At 31.9% G+C, this 19,960-nt stretch overlaps 2 protein-coding genes across 3 annotated transcripts in view; one reads left to right on the top strand and one right to left on the bottom strand.

Annotated features, from left to right (window-relative positions):
• LOC136041109 (protocadherin Fat 3-like) overlaps positions 1 to 19,960 on the top strand; it is a 63,977-nt gene that overhangs the window by 5,811 nt on the left and 38,206 nt on the right. The window lies entirely within an intron of this gene.
• The window catches only part of LOC136041098 (serine/threonine-protein phosphatase 6 regulatory ankyrin repeat subunit A-like), a 30,471-nt gene that overhangs the window by 2,871 nt on the left and 7,640 nt on the right, over positions 1 to 19,960 (bottom strand). Inside the window, exons 2-6 of the mRNA XM_065725651.1 lie at positions 18,885 to 19,170; positions 14,764 to 16,174; positions 12,224 to 12,412; positions 11,285 to 11,457; positions 1,578 to 2,125 (exon numbers count right to left, since the gene is read on the bottom strand). Coding sequence (XP_065581723.1) covers positions 1,578 to 2,125; positions 11,285 to 11,457; positions 12,224 to 12,412; positions 14,764 to 16,174; positions 18,885 to 19,170 — 2,607 coding nt within the window. The remainder of the gene's footprint in view (positions 1 to 1,577; positions 2,126 to 11,284; positions 11,458 to 12,223; positions 12,413 to 14,763; positions 16,175 to 18,884; positions 19,171 to 19,960) is intronic.

The raw sequence follows: 19,960 nt of genomic DNA, 5'->3' as shown, positions 1-19,960 counted from the left end.
AGCTGCAAAATGAAGTGGACTTACACCTTTCTCATTTTTTATATTAAGATCAGCGCCAGACTGTATAAGACATTCAACAGTCTGTGTGTGTCCTTTCCGAGCTGCTAAATAAAGGGGAGTTTCGCCATAATTATTTCTGGTATTAACATCAGCACCAGACTGTATAAGATAATCAACAACCTCTGTGTGTCCTTTCCAAGCTGCTAAATAAAGGGGAGTTTCACCATAATTATCTATATCTATATATATAAAAATAAGTTGTCTGTGTGTGTGTGGGTCTGTCTGGCGGGTGACGTCATGTTTGTGTGTCGACTGACGTCATGTTTTCAACTGACGAAATTACAGACCGGGACATCGGGACACAAATGACGACCGGGACACCGGCACATAGGGAATATAAATGACGACACTCAAAGAGAAAGCGACCGGGACAAAAGGAATGTTCGATTAGCAATCACCATCAACAAAGCACCGGGATACATATGACGACCGGGACACAGGGAGTATAAATGACGACCAGGACATAAGTAAAAAAAAACTAAAAAAAACTAAAGAAAAGGTAAAAACTACAAAAAAACTAAAAAGAAAAAAAAACTAAAAACTAATAAAAAAACTAAAAAAACTAAAAAACTAAAAAAACTAAAAAAGAAAAAAAAGAAAAAAGGAAAAAAATGAAAAATAAAGGAGAAAAACAAAACTAAAAAACGAATGTATATACAGACCGGGACACCGGGATACAAATGACGACCGGGACACAGGGAATATAAATGACAACCGGGACACAGGGACACAACTACAACGGGGACGCCGGGGGGCACAGGGGGATATAAATGACGACCGGGACGCAAGGAATATAAATGACGCCCGGGACACTCAAAGAGAAATCACAGACTGGGACACCGAGACACAAATGACGACCGGGACACAGGGAATATAAATGACGACCGGGACACAGGGACAAAACTAAAAAGGGGACGCCGGGGGGCACAGGGGGATATATAAATGACAATGGCGACACAGGGAATGGTCGATTAGCAATCACCAACAACAAAGCTCAAGGGCAATCATTAGAATCATGAGGTACAGATCTGAATACGGATTGTTTTCCCATGGACCATTATATGTTGCATGTTCAAGAGTCGGTAAACCTGGCAATCTATTTATATGCACAGACAATGGGACAGCAAAGAATGTTGTATATTCGCAAGTTTTACGTAGTTTAAAACATATATATATATATATATATATATATATATATATATATATATATATATATATATATATATATATATATATATATATATATATATATATATATATATACATATATATATATATATATATATATATATATATATATATATATATATATATATATATATATATATATATATATATATATATATATATATATATATATCTATCTATATTCACAGGTGGGACATAGGGACACAACTACAATGGCGCGTAACGATTTACGCGCGCAGGGGGGGCTTGGGGGGGCGCGAAGCGCCCCCACCAACTAGGTGTTGGGGTGGCGCGAAGCGCCACCCCAACAGCTAGTGTCTTATATTAACATCAGTGCCAGACTTTAAAAGACATTCAACAGTCTCTGTGTTTCCATTCCAAGCTGCAAAATGAAGTGGACTTGTACCATCCTCATTTTTTATATTAAGATCAGCGCCAAACTGTATAAGACATTCAACAGTCTTTATGTGTCCTTTTCGAGCTGCTAAATAAAGGGAGGTTTCACCATAATTATTTCTTATAGTAACATCAGCGCCAGACTGTATAAGATATTCAACAGTCTCTGTGTGTCCTTCCCAAGCTGCTAAATAAAGGGGAGTTTCACCATAATTATGTCTTATATTAACATAAGTGCCAGACTTTAAAAGACATTCAACAGTCTGTGTGTTTCCATTCCAAGCTGGAAAATGAAGTGGACTTGCACCTTCCTCATTTTTTATATAAACATCAGCGCCAAACTGTATAAGACATTTAACAGTCTGTGTGTGTCCTTTCCGAGCTGCTGAATAAAAGGGAGTTTCACCATAATTATTTCTTATATTAACATCAGTGCCAGACTTTAAAAGACATTCAACAGTCTGTGTGTCTCCATTCCAAGCTGCAAAATGAAATAGACTTTCACCTTTTTCATTTTTTATACTAAGATCAGCGCCAGACCGTATAAGACATTCAACAGTCTCTGTGTGTCCTTCCAAAACTGTTAAATAGGAATTTTGAGATTTTGCATTTGAAATTTACTACTCTGACCTTAGAGAATCTTAAAACCTTGCTTTAGAGTAAGGAACTCAGTTCTATGTAATTTGAAAGTAATCAGAGTCTCTAAATAATCAGATCACATTGTTTATATTGGGCTAACGGCTCTGATGCTTAAACATAGTAGACTCGGAAAGGAACAGAAGTTAAGCCTTTTTATTTCATTTAAATAAAAGATTTTCGAAAACGTAGTTTTTGTTCATTTTGCATCCTAAAATAAAGAAATGTTAGAATAATCAATCATTGTAAATATAAAACTAACTAGTACAAAAATAGATATATAAATGATTCTTAAAACGAGAAAAAGTTAAATTTGTTAGTTAGGTCAAGCTTGAATCAAACAAAAGCCACCACAAACAATATTTTGCCTACTTTCCCCTTACCCTTTTCCTATCCATAAGAGTCTTAGGCCTATTGCGTCATTTGCGTTTCATCTATATATATATATATATATATATATATATATATATATATATATATATATATATATATATATATATATATATTTATATATATACATATATATATATACTAGCTGTTGGGGTGGCGCTTCGCGCCACCCCAACACCTAGTTGGTGGGGGCGCTTCGCGCCCCCCCAAGCCCCCCCCGCGCGCGTAAGTCGTTACGCGCCATATTAGTTACGCGCCATTGTAGTTGTGTCCCTATGTCCCACCTGTGAATATAGATAGATATATATATATATATATATATATATATATATATATATATATATATATATATATATATATATATATATATATACTAGCTGTTGGGGTGGCGCTTCGCGCCACCCCAACACCTAGTTGGTGGGGGCGCTTCGCGCCCCCCCCAAGCCCCCCCGCGCGCGTAAGTCGTTACGCGCCATAATAGTTACGCGCCATTGTAGTTGTGTCCCTATGTCCCACCTGTGAATATAGATATATATATATATATATATGGTTTTAACTACGTAAAACTTGCGAATATACAACATTCTTTGCTGTCCCATTGTCTTTGCATATAAATAGATTGTCAGGTTATCCCCCTGTTTCCCCCGGTGTCCCCGTTGTAGTTGTGTCCCTGTGTCCCGGTCGTCATTTATATTCCCTGTGTCCCGGGTCCCGGTCATCATTTGTATCCCGGTGTCCCGGTCTGTATATACATTCGTTTTTTAGTTTTGTTTTTCTCCTTTATTTTTTTCCTTTTTTTTTCTTTTTTAGCTTATTTAGATTTTTAGATTTTTTAGTTTTTTTTATTAGTTTTTAGTTTTTATTTCTTTTTAGTTTTTTTGTCCCGGTCGTCATTTATATCCCCTGTTTCCCCCGGTGTCCCCGTTGTAGTTGTGTCCCTGTGTCCCGGTCGTTATTTATATTCCCTGTGTCCCGGTCGTCATTTGTATCCCGGTGTACCGGTCTGTATATACATTCGTTTTTTAGTTTTGTTTTTCTCCTTTATTTTTTTCCTTTTTTTTTCTTTTTTAGTTTATTTAGATTTTTAGATTTTTTAGTTTTTTTATTAGTTTTTAGTTTTTTTTTCTTTTTAGTTTTTTTGTAGTTTTTACCTTCTTTTTAGTTTTGTTAATTTTTTTTTTTACTTGTGTCCTGGTCGTCATTTATACTCCCTGTGTCCCGGTGCTTTGTTGATTGCTAATCGAACATTCCTTTTGTCCTGGTCGCTTTCTCTTTGAGTGTCGTCATTTATTTTTTTCTTTTTTAGTTCTTTTAGTTTTTACCTTTTTTAGTTTTTTTTTAGTTTTTAGTTTTTTTAGTTTTTTACCTTTTTTTAGTTTTTTTAGTTTTTTAGCTTTTTTATTTTTTTTATTAGTTTTTAGTTTTTTTGTAGTTTTTGCCTTTTTTTTTAGTTTTTTGTCCTGGTCGCTTTCTCTTTGAGTGTCGTCATTTATTAGTTTTTTCCTTTTTTTTTTTAGTTTTTTATTGGTTTTTACCTTTATTTTAGCTTATTTTTCAGTTTTTTCCTTTTTTTTAGTTTTTTTTTATTTTTTATTTTTTTTAGTTTTTTACCTTTTTTTAGTTTTTTTAGTTTTTTTAGTTTTTTAGCTTTTTTACTTTTTTTATTAGTTTTTAGTTTTTTTTTGTAGTTTTTGCCTTTTTTTAGTTTTTTCAGTTTTTTTTTTAGTTTTTTATTGGTTTTTACCTTTATAGTTTTTTTAGTTTTTTAGCTTTTTTATTTTTTTTATTAGTTTTTAGTTTTTTTTGTAGTTTTTGCCTTTTTTTAGTTTTTTCAGTTTTGACGTCACCTAATCCAGTTTTTTCAGGTGACGTCACCTGACACATCCATCCACACATCCATCCACACATCCACAGACAGACAACTTATTTTTATATATAGATAGATATATATACTAGCTGTTGGGGTGGCGCTTCGCGCCACCCCAACACCTAGTTGGTGGGGGCGTTTCGCGCCCCCCCCAAGCCCCCCCGCGCGCGTAAGTCGTTACGCGCCATAATAGTTACGCGCCATTGTAGTTTTGTCCCTATGTCCCACCTGTGAATATAGATATATATATATATATATATATATATATATATATATATATATATATATATATATATATATATATATATATATATATATATATATATATATATATATATATATATATATATATATATATATATATATATATATATATATATATATATATATATATATATATATATATATATATATATATATATATATATATATATATATATATATGGTTTTAACTACGTAAAACTTGCGAATATACAACATTCTTTGCTGTCCCATTGTCTTTGCATATAAATAGATTGTCAGGTTTACCGACTCTTGAACATGCAACATATAATGGTCCATGGGAAAACAATCTGTATTCAGATCTATACCTCATGATTCTAATGATTGCCCTTGAGCTTTGTTGATGGTGATTGCTAATCGACCATTCCCTGTCCCGGTGTCCCGGTCGTCATTTACATCCCCCTGTTTCCCCCGGTGTCCCCGTTGTAGTTGTGTCCCTGTGTCCCGGTCGTCATTTATATTCCCTGTGTCCCGGTCGTCATTTGTATCCCTGTGTCCCGGTCTGTATATACATTCGTTTTTTATTTTTGTTTTTCTCCTTTATTTTTTTCCTTTTTTTTTCTTTTTTAGCTTATTTAGATTTTTAGATTTTTTAGTTTTTTTATTAGTTTTTAGTTTTTTTTTCTTTTTAGTTTTTTTGTCCCAGTCGTCATTTATATCCCCCTGTTTCCCCCGGTGTCCCCGTTGTAGTTGTGTCCCTGTGTCCCGGTCGTCATTTATATTCCCTGTGTCCCGGTCGTCATTTGTATCCCGGTGTACCGGTCTGTATATACATTCGTTTTTTAGTTTTGTTTTTCTCCTTTATTTTTTTCCTTTTTTTTTCTTTTTTAGTTTATTTAGATTTTTAGATTTTTTAGTTTTTTATTAGTTTTTAGTTTTTTTTTCTTTTTAGTTTTTTTGTAGTTTTTACCTTCTTTTTAGTTTTGTTAATTTTTTTTTTTACTTATGTCCTGGTCGTCATTTATACTCCCTGTGTCCCGGTGCTTTGTTGATTGCTAATCGAACATTCCTTTTGTCCTGGTCGCTTTCTCTTTGAGTGTCGTCATTTATTTTTTTCTTTTTTAGTTCTTTTAGTTTTTACCTTTTTTAGTTTTTTTTAGTTTTTTAGATGAAAATTTTTTTAGTTTTTTCCTTTTTTTCTTTTTAGTTTTTTATTGGTTTTTACCTTTATGTTAGCTTATTTTTCAGTTTTTTCCTTTTTTTTTAGTTTTTTCTTATTTTTTATTTTTTTTAGTTTTTTACCTTTTTTTAGTTTTTTTAGTTTTTTTAGTTTTTTTAGTTTTTTAACTTTTTTACTTTTTTTATTAGTTTTTAGTTTTTTTGTAGTTTTTGCCTTTTTTTAGTTTTTTCAGTTTTTTTTTTAGTTTTTTATTGGTTTTTACCTTTATTTTAGCTTATTTTTCAGTTTTTTCCTTTTTTTTAGTTTTTTTTAGTTTTTAGTTTTTTTAGTTTTTTACCTTTTTAGTTTTTTTAGTTTTTTTAGTTTTTTAGCTTTTTTATTTTTTTTATTAGTTTAGTTTTTTTTGTAGTTTTTGCCTTTTTTTTAGTTTTTTTAGTTTTTTAGCTTTTTTATTAGTTTTTAGTTTTTTTTGTAGTTTTTGCCTTTTTTTAGTTTTTTTAGTTTTTTAGCTTTTTTATTTTTTTTATTAGTTTTTAGTTTTTTTTGTAGTTTTTGCATTTTTTTAGTTTTTTCAGTTTTGACGTCACCTGATCCAGTTTTTTCAGGTGACGTCACCTGATCCACGATCCACAGATCCACAGACAACTTATTTTTATATATATAGATAGTTTTTTTTTTTTACTTATGTCCTGGTCGTCATTTATACTCCCTGTGTCCCGGTGCTTTGTTGATTGCTAATCGAACATTCCTTTTGTCCTGGTCGCTTTCTCTTTGAGTTTCGTCATTTATTTTTTTATTTTTTAGTTCTTTTAGTTTTTACCTTTTTTAGTTTTTTTTAGTTTTTTAGATGAAAATTTTTTTTAGTTTTTTCCTTTTTTTCTTTTTAGTTTTTTATTGGTTTTTACCTTTATTTTAGCTTATTTTTCAGTTTTTTCCTTTTTTTTAGTTTTTTTTTATTTTTTATTTTTTTTAGTTTTTTACCTTTTTTTAGTTTTTTTAGTTTTTTTAGTTTTTTAGCTTTTTTACTTTTTTTATTAGTTTTTAGTTTTTTTTGTAGTTTTTGCCTTTTTTTAGTTTTTTCAGTTTTTTTTTTTAGTTTTTTATTGGTTTTTACCTTTATTTTAGCTTATTTTTCAGTTTTTTCCTTTTTTTTTAGTTTTTTTTAGTTTTTAGTTTTTTTAGTTTTTTACCTTTTTTTAGTTTTTTTAGTTTTTTTAGTTTTTTAGCTTTTTTATTTTTTTTATTAGTTTTTAGTTTTTTTTGTAGTTTTTGCCTTTTTTTAGTTTTTTTAGTTTTTTAGCTTTTTTATTAGTTTTTAGTTTTTTTTGTAGTTTTTGCCTTTTTTTAGTTTTTTTAGTTTTTTAGCTTTTTTACTTTTTTTATTAGTTTTTAGTTTTTTTTGTAGTTTTTGCCTTTTTTTAGTTTTTTCAGTTTTGACGTCACCTGATCCAGTTTTTTCAGGTGACGTCACCTGATCCATCCACAGACAGACAGACAACTTATTTTTATATATATAGAAGATATATATATATATATATATATATATATATATATATATATATATATATATATATATATATATATATATATATATATATGTTTTTAACTACGTAAAACTTGCGAATATACAACATTCTTTGCTGTCCCATTGTCTGTGCATATAAATAGATTGTCAGGTTTACCGACTCTTGAACATGCAACATATAATGGTCCATGGGAAAACAATCCGTATTCAGATCTATACCTCATGATTCTAATGATTGCCCTTGAGCTTTGTTGATGGTGATTGCTAATCGACCATTCCCTGAGTCGCCATCGTCATTTATATGACGATTATATGACAAAGGGGACCCCGGCGTCCCCTTTGTAGCTATGTCCCTGTGTCCCGGTCGTCATTTGTGTCCCGGTGTCCCAGTCTGTGATTTCTCTTTGAGTGTCCCGGGCGTCATTTATATTCCTTGTGTCCCGGTGTCCCGGTCGTCATTTATATCCCCCTCTGCCCCCCGGCGTCCCCGTTGTAGTTGTGTCCCTGTGTCCCGGTCGTCATTTATATTCCCTGTGTCCCGGTCGTCATTTGTATCCCGGTCTCCCGGTCTGTATATACATTCGTTTTTTAGTTTTGTTTTTCTCCTTTATTTTTTTCCTTTTTTATTTTTTTTCTTTTTTAGTTTATTTAGATTTTTAGATTTTTTAGTTTTTTTATTAGTTTTTAGTTGTTTTTTTCTTTTTAGTTTTTTTGTAGTTTTTACCTTCTTTTTAGTTTTTTTAATTTTTTTTTTACTTATGTCCTGGTCGTCATTTATACTCCCTGTGTCCCGGTGCTTTGTTCAAGTTCAAGTTCATTTATTTAATAATCGCACATACATGTATATATATATATATGACATAGGCCCATGGGGAGACAAGCTCGAAAAACTAGGCCTAGACAAAGAATAAAATAATAACACACTACAATACAAAGATAAACATGACGGCAAAGATACAATAACACAACAATAGTATGAAAGTAGCAGCTAGCTCAGGATCATTCAATACTGTTGAAAAAATTAAGAAAGTAATATTATTAAATATAAATTAATACTGGAAGATAGCTGAGAGGCCCATAATCACCCAGAGCAACGAACCATACAAAAACTTTGCCTTACTAAAAAGATACTTAATTAATTAAAAATAATCCTGAACTAAATGAAATTTAAGTTTCCTTTTTATTAAATGGATAGAGGAAAAATTATCAATAAGAGCCTTGTGAGCATCCCAGCACCGAGCTATTGACAAAAACGGAGCGAATTTAGATCTCTCAGTATTATATTTGTCAATGTAGATATCCTTTTTTTGTCGAGTGTTATAATTATGTAAATCTTGTGATTGGGAGAACAAACTTTGATGGAGGTAATATGGCGGTAATTTCTTAATGTCATAATTGATTTTGAAAAGAATTGCTCCAAAAGCAAATTGTTGAGTGACTGGAAGTATATCTAGATAAGTATATAAAGATGCAGTAGAAGACTTATTTGGAAGTTCAATAGGTGATGGAATAAAAAGTTTAAGGATTCTTAGGGCTTTATTTTGTAAAATCTGTATTGGTTTAATATGGCTTTTAAATGTAGATAAATATACTAGAGAACAATAATTAATATTAGTCTGAATCAGAGCAAAATAAATACTTCGTAAAGCAGAGTAGGGCAAACAAAGCTTTAACCTTCGCATTAAACCAACATACCTTGAAATCTTTAATCGTAGATTTTGAATGTGTGTTTTAAAAGATAAGCTTTCGTCAATCACAAGTCCAAGGTACTTTGTCATTTTCACCCGAGATATTGATAATAGATACTTTGAAGAAGTAACTCGGGTAATACGAGGGCAGATATTTGACTTTCTGCCGTAAATTATGAAATTTGTTTTTGATACATTCAAAGCAATAAAATTTGAAGAACACCAATCAAGAACATTAGAAAATGCAGTATTCAGTTTTGTCTCCAACTCCTCGTCATTCTTTTCAGAAATTGAAACTGCCGTATCATCAGCAAAATGTGTGTTGAGACACGGGGATGTAAAAGCGCGGTGAAAATCATTTATATAAATTAAAAAAAGTAGAGGACCTAGGACAGAGCCCTGAGGTACCCCAACCTTCGAAGACTGATGTACAGGTGAAGAGAGAAAATTGCCTCCATCTAATCGTTGCTTTCTCATATCAAGATAAGATTTAACTAGATCCAACGCCGGTCCACGCACACCACAATTATCCAATTTACTAAAAAGAATACAATGGGATATTGTATCGAATGCTTTTTTAAAATCTAAATATATTGTTGCTGGAATTTCACCTCTATCTAAGCATTCATGAATATATTGGATGAGAGCAACGGTAGCATGTTCAGTGTTGTGTCCAGACCGGAAACCAAACTGGAAATTTGTGAAGAAATTAGACGATTTAAGAAAGTCATAAAACCTCTTATAAATTGCCTTCTCAAGTATTTTAGAAAATGCTGACAAAATAGAAATAGGGCGGTAATTTGATGGATTTTCAGGAGAGTCACCTTTGTGAAGCGGAAATATCCGCACTTCTTTAAAAGCAGATGGAAAAACTTCAGTTTTAAATGAAAGATTAATTATATGCTGTAATGGTAATATTATTGCAGACAGTATTTCTTTAACAATTTTAGAACTAGACCCGTCAATTCCCGCTGAATTACCTGGATTTAGATCACACACTATTTTTGTTATTTCAGAATGAGAAATAGGCCCGAGAAAAATTGAATTACTTTGAGGAGACGGAAGGTATGAAGAAAAATGTTTATTACTACGTGAATCAAACTGGTTCATTACTGATGAAACAATTTTCTCTCCTATTTTAGCAAAATGAGTATTCAAAATATCAGCCACTTTCTCCGATTTATTAGTAGTCGAACCATCTTCTAAACTAATAACTTCAGGAAAATTAGACTTACTTTCTTTTTTTATAAAATAATTAATTAAAGACCACGTTTTGCGAGGAGAATTTTGAGCTTCTTCGAAAGACTTTTTATAATACAATTGTTTCGACAAACGTATCATTGTGGTTAATTTATTTTTGAAAATTCTAAAATTTTTAATATTATAATCAGTTGGATTCTTTAACTGCTTTTTAAATAACTGATTTTTTTTCTTAACTGATATCAAAATTCCAGACGTTATCCATGGCCTTATAGGAAATTTTTCTCTGCAACTTTTAATTGTAACAAATGGGCAACTAGAATCAAGGCAGCAATTGAAATTTCTTAGAAAATTATCAGTTGCCATATCTGTATCCTCCGTGGATATTACCTCCTGCCAATCCAATAGTCCAAGGCTTTCATTCAGGTGCTTTAATGTTATTTTATTTATTAACCGTCCTTGACGTTCCTTACTTACCTGTGGTATTTTATAAGTAAAAGCTAAATCTGAAACCAGCAGGAAATGATCCGATATATCACTTAAAACTGCAAAATTTGCTTGAATAGGTAAAGATGTAAAAATATTATCAATGAGAGAAGCAGAACTAGGTGAAATTCTTGTAGGTATCAGGCAAGTAGGAAGCAGACACGCAGAAAAGCAAGAAGACAATAACTCAACAGAAGATTCATTTGAAGTTTCTAGAAGGTCAATATTGAAATCTCCGGAAAGGATTACATCTTTATTTTGAAAATGGGGTTGATGCAAAAAATCATGGAGTTTAGAGAGGAAAGATTTGACTGGAGAAGAAGGCGGTCGGTATACTACGCAAAAAAAAACATCTTTTTTTCCAAGACTAATTTCAGTCACCATTACTTCAAAAAGCATTTCCTCATGAGAACCTTCCAGATTTGCAATGCGTCGAAAAGAGATACCTTCTTTAACTATTACTGCTAAACCACCTTGGCGCCTAGTCAATCGGTTTTTAAAAATAAATTGATATCCAGGAAAAACAACCTGAGGAGTCAGGTCTGTAAGAAAAGTCTCACAGAATCCAACGACATGATAAGATAATTTATGAACTACATCAATAAGATCATCCTGTGAACTAAAAAAACCCCTACAATTTAAAAATCCTGTTCTCACAACACCGGTACTGGGAAGATCAGAAACTTCGGAAGGTAATTTATATTTACAATTTGGAAAGTTAATTAGCCCACCGTCATTTATCTTATTTCCTGAAAATTTATCATGGCTCTGGAATATGGAAAAATCAAAAGGGTTAGATTCAAGGTATCTCAGTCTATCCCCAATGCAACTATCATCCAATGTGCAAAATCAGAATTATGATCCGAACTAGCAGAAACTTTCGCAAAATGCATACCGTCTGAGTCTTAAAGTAGCAAAAACAACTGAACCAGTGAGAACTCGAAAATAATGAAAGAAAAAGAAAAAGAAGACAACAAAAGACAAAAAAAAGGACCATGATTATTACGGCTAGATCGTATTTAAATTTTAAACAAACCATGATGACGACAAGAAAAAAAAAACAAATATATATATATATACATATACATATACATAAACATATATATATATATACCCACATATACACATACACATACATATCTCCCTACAAATTAAAATATAACCCATACTAACAGCAAAAATCATCACTTATCTTGACAAAACCCCATCAAAAAAAAAAAAAGAAAAGAAAAAAGAAGAACTTTCAACTGTTGTCACTTAAAAGGAATAATAGACATTTTAAATAATCATTATAATCTTCACTGGAGTTCAATAATAACTATTAAGCTTCATGTTGGTCATCGTATTTTATCCACTTATCAGAGTTCAGGTGACTTACTTCTAACCATAGATCCGCTCCCTTTTGTTTGATCCTGGAGGACTCCCATTTTCCAGCTTCGCGCAGACCTTTAGCCTTAGCAAGGAGGTTGTTCCTGATATCGTTAAGTTTGGGAGGAAGATCAGACACAACGCGAGCTCCGGACCCTTTAAGTTTCCCCACATTACGCATAATTAATTGCACATCTTTGTCGTTGCTAAGGGAAAGAAAAACTGGTTTTAACGTCTCAGTTTTCGATGAGCCTCGCCTAGTGGTAATGTTATTGCTAATCGAACATTCCTTTTGTCCCGGTCGCTTTCTCTTTGAGTGTCGTCATTTATTTAGATTGTCAGGTTTACCGACTCTTGAACATGCAACATATAATTGTCCATGGGAAAAACAATCCATATTCAGATCTATACCTCATGATTCTAATGATTGCCCTTGAGCTTTGTTGATGGTGATTGCTAATTTAGTTTTTTTTAGTTTTTATCTTTTTTATTTTTTTTTATTTTTATTCATAATTTTATTAGTTTTCTTTTCCTCTTCTATTTTTCAGTTTTTTCCTTTTTTTTTATTTTTTTTTTAGTTTTTTAGTTTTTTAGCTTTTTTATTTTTTTTTATTAGTTTTTAGTTTTTTTTTGTAGTTTTGCCTTTTTTTAGTTTTTTCAGTTTTTTTTTAGTTTTTAGTTTTTTACCTTTTTTAGCCTAACCAGGATTTGAACCTGGGACCTTCATTTTCCGTTCTGGCACCCTCTCTCATCGAGTGACTACTCCAGCATGTTCATTTTGGTGTTTTAAATGGTATATTATTAACGAAATCACCTGATCCACAGACAGACAGACAGACAACTTATTTATATATATATAGATATATATATATATATATATATATATATATATATATATATATATATATATAATGTAGTGATTTACAGTACCGATACACCGTTACATGTTATTACCGTTACAGGAGCTCAAAAAATTGAGGCTCATTTTAAATTTTAGTAAATTGCTTAAAATGTAAAAATCTGGTGATTGCACAAATATTTCAATATATTTTGACATTGGATTAAAGCAATTCGAAAGCCTGAAAACAGAAAACCAAAAGTTGGAAGTTTAGTAGAAATTGTTGAAGTTTAGAATGCTTGCTGCTCAAAGAAAATTTGTCAAAGTGTCAATTAACATCAAAAAGAAATTATTATTCGAACTAAATGACGTTCTTCTTGTTGCCCGGACTCGCCGTGGATTGCTTTCTAATTTTACTATATTAACCAATGAACTATCTAAGATTGGACTGTCAGTTAATGTGTCTAAATGCGAGTTCATTTGTTTTAATAGCCCTCATGCGGTCGCTCCATTCGTTGCTGGGACTGCAGTTCTACCATGTTCTTTTTTAGTTAGTCGGCTTGGTCTGTGTTTCGGCCCAACACTTTTCACAACCTGTTCATCCCTAGTGAATCAAGCCGTGAAAAACCTACACGTCGCTTACAGAAAAATATCCCCAAACAACAAAAGCCGTTACAACCGCAACGGTTTGTAAATTCCTCCTCCGGCTTCCTAGATGGCACCGAAAAAAAAAATTGTTCGATTTGGTTTAATAGATGTGCCTTCTCGGATTCGGTCTTTCAATGATGATTTATTTAAAAATATTATCAACTTTATTCACGTTTATGACCCTCTGCAGCCTTTTTTCCATATTAATACTGGTTAATTAGTCCATGTTGTCTTTTGTTAGTTTGAAGTTTTTTTTTCTTCGCTGTTTATCATTTTTGTTTTTGTTTATTTATAATACTCCGTACTTCGTGTTTTTATACTTTTACGGGTAATGTAGTTCATTCATTCATTCATTCATATCCTAAGAACTTGTGTGGAGGAAGCTTAACCTTTACTTAAGTCTCCTATGCGCTTGCACCCACTTGAGTTGAAACAAATGCATTAGTTTGATCAAGATAAGAAATTGGAATTCTTGTGTTTCCTCACCTGCATACTATCTTCCTCTTTGGTCCTTAAATTCATTGAATGTGAGTAAACCAGTAGATATTTTGGTAAATCTTAGTTATGTAATAATGTTTCTATCTCAAAACAGTACTGTAATCTAGAAAACATTTTGCTTTTTTTATAGTTAATTTGGGTAAAAGGAAAAATGTATTTTCCATGAAGCTTATTTTTTTGCTAGCCAGTGAGAGACAAAAATGTTTTTTTTTGTTTCAAGGCCAAAAGTAGAGAAGTTTGAAGCATTATAGCTCAAAAACCTGCTATGCGGGTTTTGAAAACTTGTCACCAAACCCGCATAGTAGTTAATTTGCATTGTATATGTATATCTATCTATCTATCTATCTATCATTAAGAAACTCTTAATGCTACCACACCTTGTGGAGTGGTTCAGAAGCATTTATGAAATTTTTCAAGTTTTCATTGCTTAGATAGCTCAGTATTTGTTCAGCACATTCATGTGGTAACTCAGCAAATCTGTTAAAGAGAGAATTGAAACTTCTATTGGCTAGTTCAAGCAGCACTTTCCTTTCTATGCTGTTTTTAAAATGGCTTTTTATTATTGTATTGTACATTGAAAATTTTGTTTCCCAGTTTGATGATTTCAGTAGACCTTTCAACGAATTTTCATTCATCGTGTATAGTTCTATTGAGCTAATTCCTTTGATAAAAATGTCATAGAACGTAATATTACAAAATATTGTCTCACTCCTCATTTGTTCTAGTTCTCTTACAAATTGATCCTTGAGTCGTCTCTGAGTCGTCTCTGTCTGAGTCGTCTCTGAGAGCCATATGTTTCTTTCACTTACATATAAATTTGCCACTCTCAGTTTTAATACATAAACAGCAAAATAAACAGCAGTATCACTTGCAAAATAATCATCATCATCAGCTACATCAAAAGCTGTTTCACCATAAATATTTCCTATATTAACATCAGCACCAGACTGTAAAAGACATTCAACAGTCTCTGTGTGTCCTTCCTGAGCTGCTAAATAAAGGGGAGTTTCACCATAATTATTTCTTACATTAACATCAGTGCCAGACTTTAAAAGACATTCAACAGTCCGTGTGCGTCCTTTCCAAGCTGCTAAACAAAGGGGAGTGTTACCATCATTATCTCCTATATTAACATCAGCGCCAGACTGTAAAAGACATTCAACAGTCTCTGTGTGTCTTTCCTGAGTTGCTAAATAAAGGGGAGTTTCACCATAATTATTTCTTACATTAACATCAGTGCCAGACTTTAAAAGACATTCAACAGTCTGTGTGTTTCCATTCAAAGCTGCAAAATGAAGTGCAGCTTCATTTTTAAAAAAATAAGTACCATTCTTATTTTTTACATTAACATCAGCACCAGACTGTAAAAGATATTCAACAGTCCGTGTGTGTCCTTTCCAAGCTGCTAAATGAAGGGGAGTTTCACCATAATTATTTCCTATATTAACATCAGCGCCAGACTGTAAAAGACATTCAACAGTCTCTGTGTGTCCTTCCTGAGTTGCTAAATAAAGGGGAGTTTCACCATAATTATTTCTTACATTAACATCAGTGCCAGACTTTAAAAGACATTCAACAGTCCGTGTGTGTCCTTTCCAAGCTGCTAAATGAAGGGGAGTTTCACCATAATTATTTCCTATATTAACATCAGCGCCAGACTGTAAAAGACATTCAACAGTCTCTGTGTGTCCTTCCTGAGTTGCTAAATAAAGGGGAGTTTCACCATAACTATTTGTTATATTAACATCAGTACCAGACTTTAAAAGACATTCAACAGTCTGTGTGTTTCCATTCAAAGCTGCAAAATGTAGTGGACTTCTACCATTCTTATTTTTTACATTAACATCAGCGCCAGACTGTAAAAGATATTCAACAGTCCGTGTGTGTCCTTTCCAAGCTGCTAAATGAAGGGGAGTTTCACCATAAAAGCAATAAATAAGGAGTTTCAAAAGATATTCAACAACCTGTGTGCATCCTTTTGAAGCTGCTAAATAAAGTGATCTTATAGACATGTTATTTTATTATGTTTCTATAATTTAAATGGATATGAACCACTGTTCTCATATCATTGCTATATATAGGTATGACTGCTTCATGACTCCTGTGCTCGTATGATGTACCTGCCCTCCGTAATGATTTTACGGAGGGCATGTACACATACGGAGGGCATAATTGTGCAATCATCAGTTTTTTACATTTTAGGCAATTTAATTAAATTTAAATTTTTTGTATTTAAGATCATGATCATGACTCCTGTACTCGTATGATGTCCATGCTCTCCGTAATGATTTTAACTAAATTACATCATTAGCCTAGGTTACGGGTAACACAAGAGCATTACATCATACCATTTAAATTGATGAACAAACTGTTATTGCTGTATTGAGCACTATGGTCACATATCAGTCTACTCATTAGAATTCCTATTAGTTTTGATGAATGTGGTAATGATTATGATCTGAAAAGTAAGGTTTTCTAATGAAGATACTTTTTCTAAAATACTTAAATTAGAGATTTTGTGATGTTGTATTTAAAATTTACTACTCTGACACCTTGCTTTAGAGTTTGGAACTCAGTTCAATGTAATTTGAAAGTAATCAGATTCTCTAAATAATCAGGTCACATTGTTTATATTGGGCTAACGGCTCTGATGCTAAAACACAGTAGATTTGGAAAGGAACAGAAGTTAAGTCTTTTTTTATTTAAATAAAAGCTTTCCGAAAAAGTAGTTTTTTGTTCATTTTGAAACCTAAAATGAAGAAATGTTAAAATAATCAATCATAGCAAATATAAAACTAACTAGTACAAAAATAGATATATAAATGATTCTTAAAATGAATAAAAGTTAAATTTGTTAGTTAGGTCAAACTTGAATCAAACAAAAGCCACCACAAACAATGTTTTGCCTACTTTCCCCTTACCCTTTTCCTATCCATAAAAGTCTTAGGCCTATTGTGTCATTTGCGTTTCATCTATCTATATATATAAAAATAAGTTGTCTGTGTGTCGAGTGACGTCACTGTCTGCATATGACGTCTAAATTATTTCATCACATACCAATTCAAAAACGAATGTATTCAAGCCGAAGTAGCTCAGTTATATAACTATCTGTGTTGGCGCAGTGGGTTTGACCTTAGCGTGGTAATACGGGACCCAGAGATCGAACCATGCTGCAGGAATGCACCACAGGGCCGACGCAGGGAAAGCGTTATGTTCCAGGTTCTAGGTCCGAGAGGTTCCAGGTTCGAACCTTGGCCTTAGCATTAATACAAAAGAAGAAAAAAACTAAAAAAGATAAAAACTACAAAAAAAAACTAAAAAGAAAATACTAAAAAAACTAAAAAAGCTAAAAAAGTAAAAAAAATAAAAAAGGGTAAAAAACTAAAAACTAAAAAAGTAAAAAAAACTAAAAAAAACTAAAAAAAGGTAAAAACTACAAAAAAACTAAAAAGAAAAAAAAAACAATAAAAAAACTAAAAACTAAAAACTGAAAAAGAAAAAAAAAAGAAAAAAAACTGAAAAATAAAGGAGAAAAAGAAAACTAAAAAAATAAAAATAAAAAAAAGATAAAAAAGGTAAAAACTACAAAAAAAAACTAAAAAGAAAAAAGACTAAAAAGCTAAAAAAAAAAGGTAAAAACCAAAAAAACAACTAAAAGGAAAAAAAGGAAAAAAAAATGTATTTCATCATATACCAATTCAAAAACGAATGTATATACAGACCGGGACACAGGGAATATAAATGACGACCGGGACACTCAAAGAGAAAGTACAGACTGGGACACCGGGACACAAATAACGACTGGGACGTGTGTGTCGACTGACGTCATATTTGTGTGTCAACTGACGACTGGGACTGGGCAATCATTAGAATAATGAGGTATAGATCTGAATACGGATTGTTTTTCTCATGGACAATTATATGTTGCAGGTTCAAGAGTCGGGAAACCTGACAATCCATTTATATGTACAGACAATGGGACAGCGAAGAATGTTGTATATTCGCAAGTTTTACGTAGTTAAAAACATATATATATATATATATATATATATATATATATATATATATATATATATATATATATATATATATATATATATATATATATATATATATATATATATATATATATATATATATATATATATATATATATATATATATATATATATCACAGGTGGGACACAGGAACACAACTACAATGGCGCGTAACTAATATGGCGCGTAACGACTTACGCACGCGGGGGGGCTTGGGGGGGTGCGAAGCGCCCCCACCATCTAGGTGTTGGGGTTGCGCCAAGCGCCACCCCAACAGCTAGTATATATATTTATATATATATATATATATATATATATATATATATATATATATATATATATATATATATATATATATATATATATATATATATATATATGAAACTTTGGATCTAATGATCAAATGCCTGTTAAGTGCAATAATGCAAAGTAGTTCCTAAAAGGTCTCTTTTCCCTCAACATCCCATGCTATTTCATCCCCTCTTTTTTTAAGTCCACTTGTATCGTCCCCATGTTATGAAGTTGCCTCTTGTTTTATTGAAAAGTAAAATTTTTAATTGAAACAAAAAGTTATAGCTTTCTATACTCCAAATTTATCGCGAAACTAAAAATTAATAAAGCAAAATTTAAATGTAGAATATAATTTATTAACAAACCTGTACTAGGATCAATAGTAAAATAGGCCTTGGCCAATGAGTCAAGAATCTCATACGTAATTTGGGCATTGACCCCGGAATCATCATCATCCATTTCAAGAATCAACGGAGAGCCAAGGTTGAGGAAACGACCTTTCGATGAGCTAGCAGCATATACAACAGCTTCCACAGGTGCCGCTTCGCTTATTATACCCTCATAGGAAAAGGAGAGAAAACGTGGCGCATTATCATTTACATCACGAATGTTAATTATAATAATGGCAGTGGCTTTCAGACAAGCCTGAAACTAATAGGACATTTTATTTAATCATTTTCATCGTGTTGTGATAAACAAGATAAAGCGTTCCAATCAAACAACGCTCCAAACACTATTTTACAATACAAAGTTGTTATTTTGCAAAAACAACGTTATTTTGCAATACAAAAGTTGTTCTTTTGCAAAAACAACGTTTTGTAAAATATGGAAATTCCATCTTTAGCAACCTTAATAACCCTATATTAGATAGATGACACTATTTTACATTATATAGAAGGCCCTATACTATATTCTATATTATATAGATGGTCCTATACTATATTGTATATTATAGATTAGATGGCCCTATTCCGGAATTAAATAAAAAAACAAGTTTTTTCAACTGAAAGTAAGGAGCGACATTAAAACTTAAAACGAACAGAAATTACTTCGTATATGAAAGGGGCTGCTTCCTCATCAACGCCCCGCTCTTTACGCTAAAGTTTGACTCTTTCTCTCAACTCTTTTTTTAAAACAGTAAACAACTTTAGCGTAAAGAGCGGGGCGTTGATGAGGATGCAGCCCCTTTCATATACGAAGTAATTTCTGTTCGTTTTAAGTTTTAATGTCGCTCCTTACTTTCAGTTGAAAAAACATGATTTTTTGTTTAATTTTTGAACGGTTTTGAATCAATGCATGTTTTGATTTTGGCTCTCCACAGAGAAATAAATAAAACAAAATTTGCATATTTTTTTTTTGCTAAATGGCTTTCTCATAATTTTGATCGAATGATTTTGAAAATAAAAGAGCGGGGGAGGAAGCCTAGTTGCCCTCCAATTTT

Source organism: Artemia franciscana, chromosome 21 (assembly GCF_032884065.1).
Source record: "Artemia franciscana chromosome 21, ASM3288406v1, whole genome shotgun sequence".
Classification (NCBI taxonomy): Eukaryota; Metazoa; Arthropoda; class Branchiopoda; order Anostraca; family Artemiidae; genus Artemia; species Artemia franciscana.
Note: the sequence above shows the minus strand (reverse complement) of the source record. Positions and strands in the feature narration are given on the sequence as shown.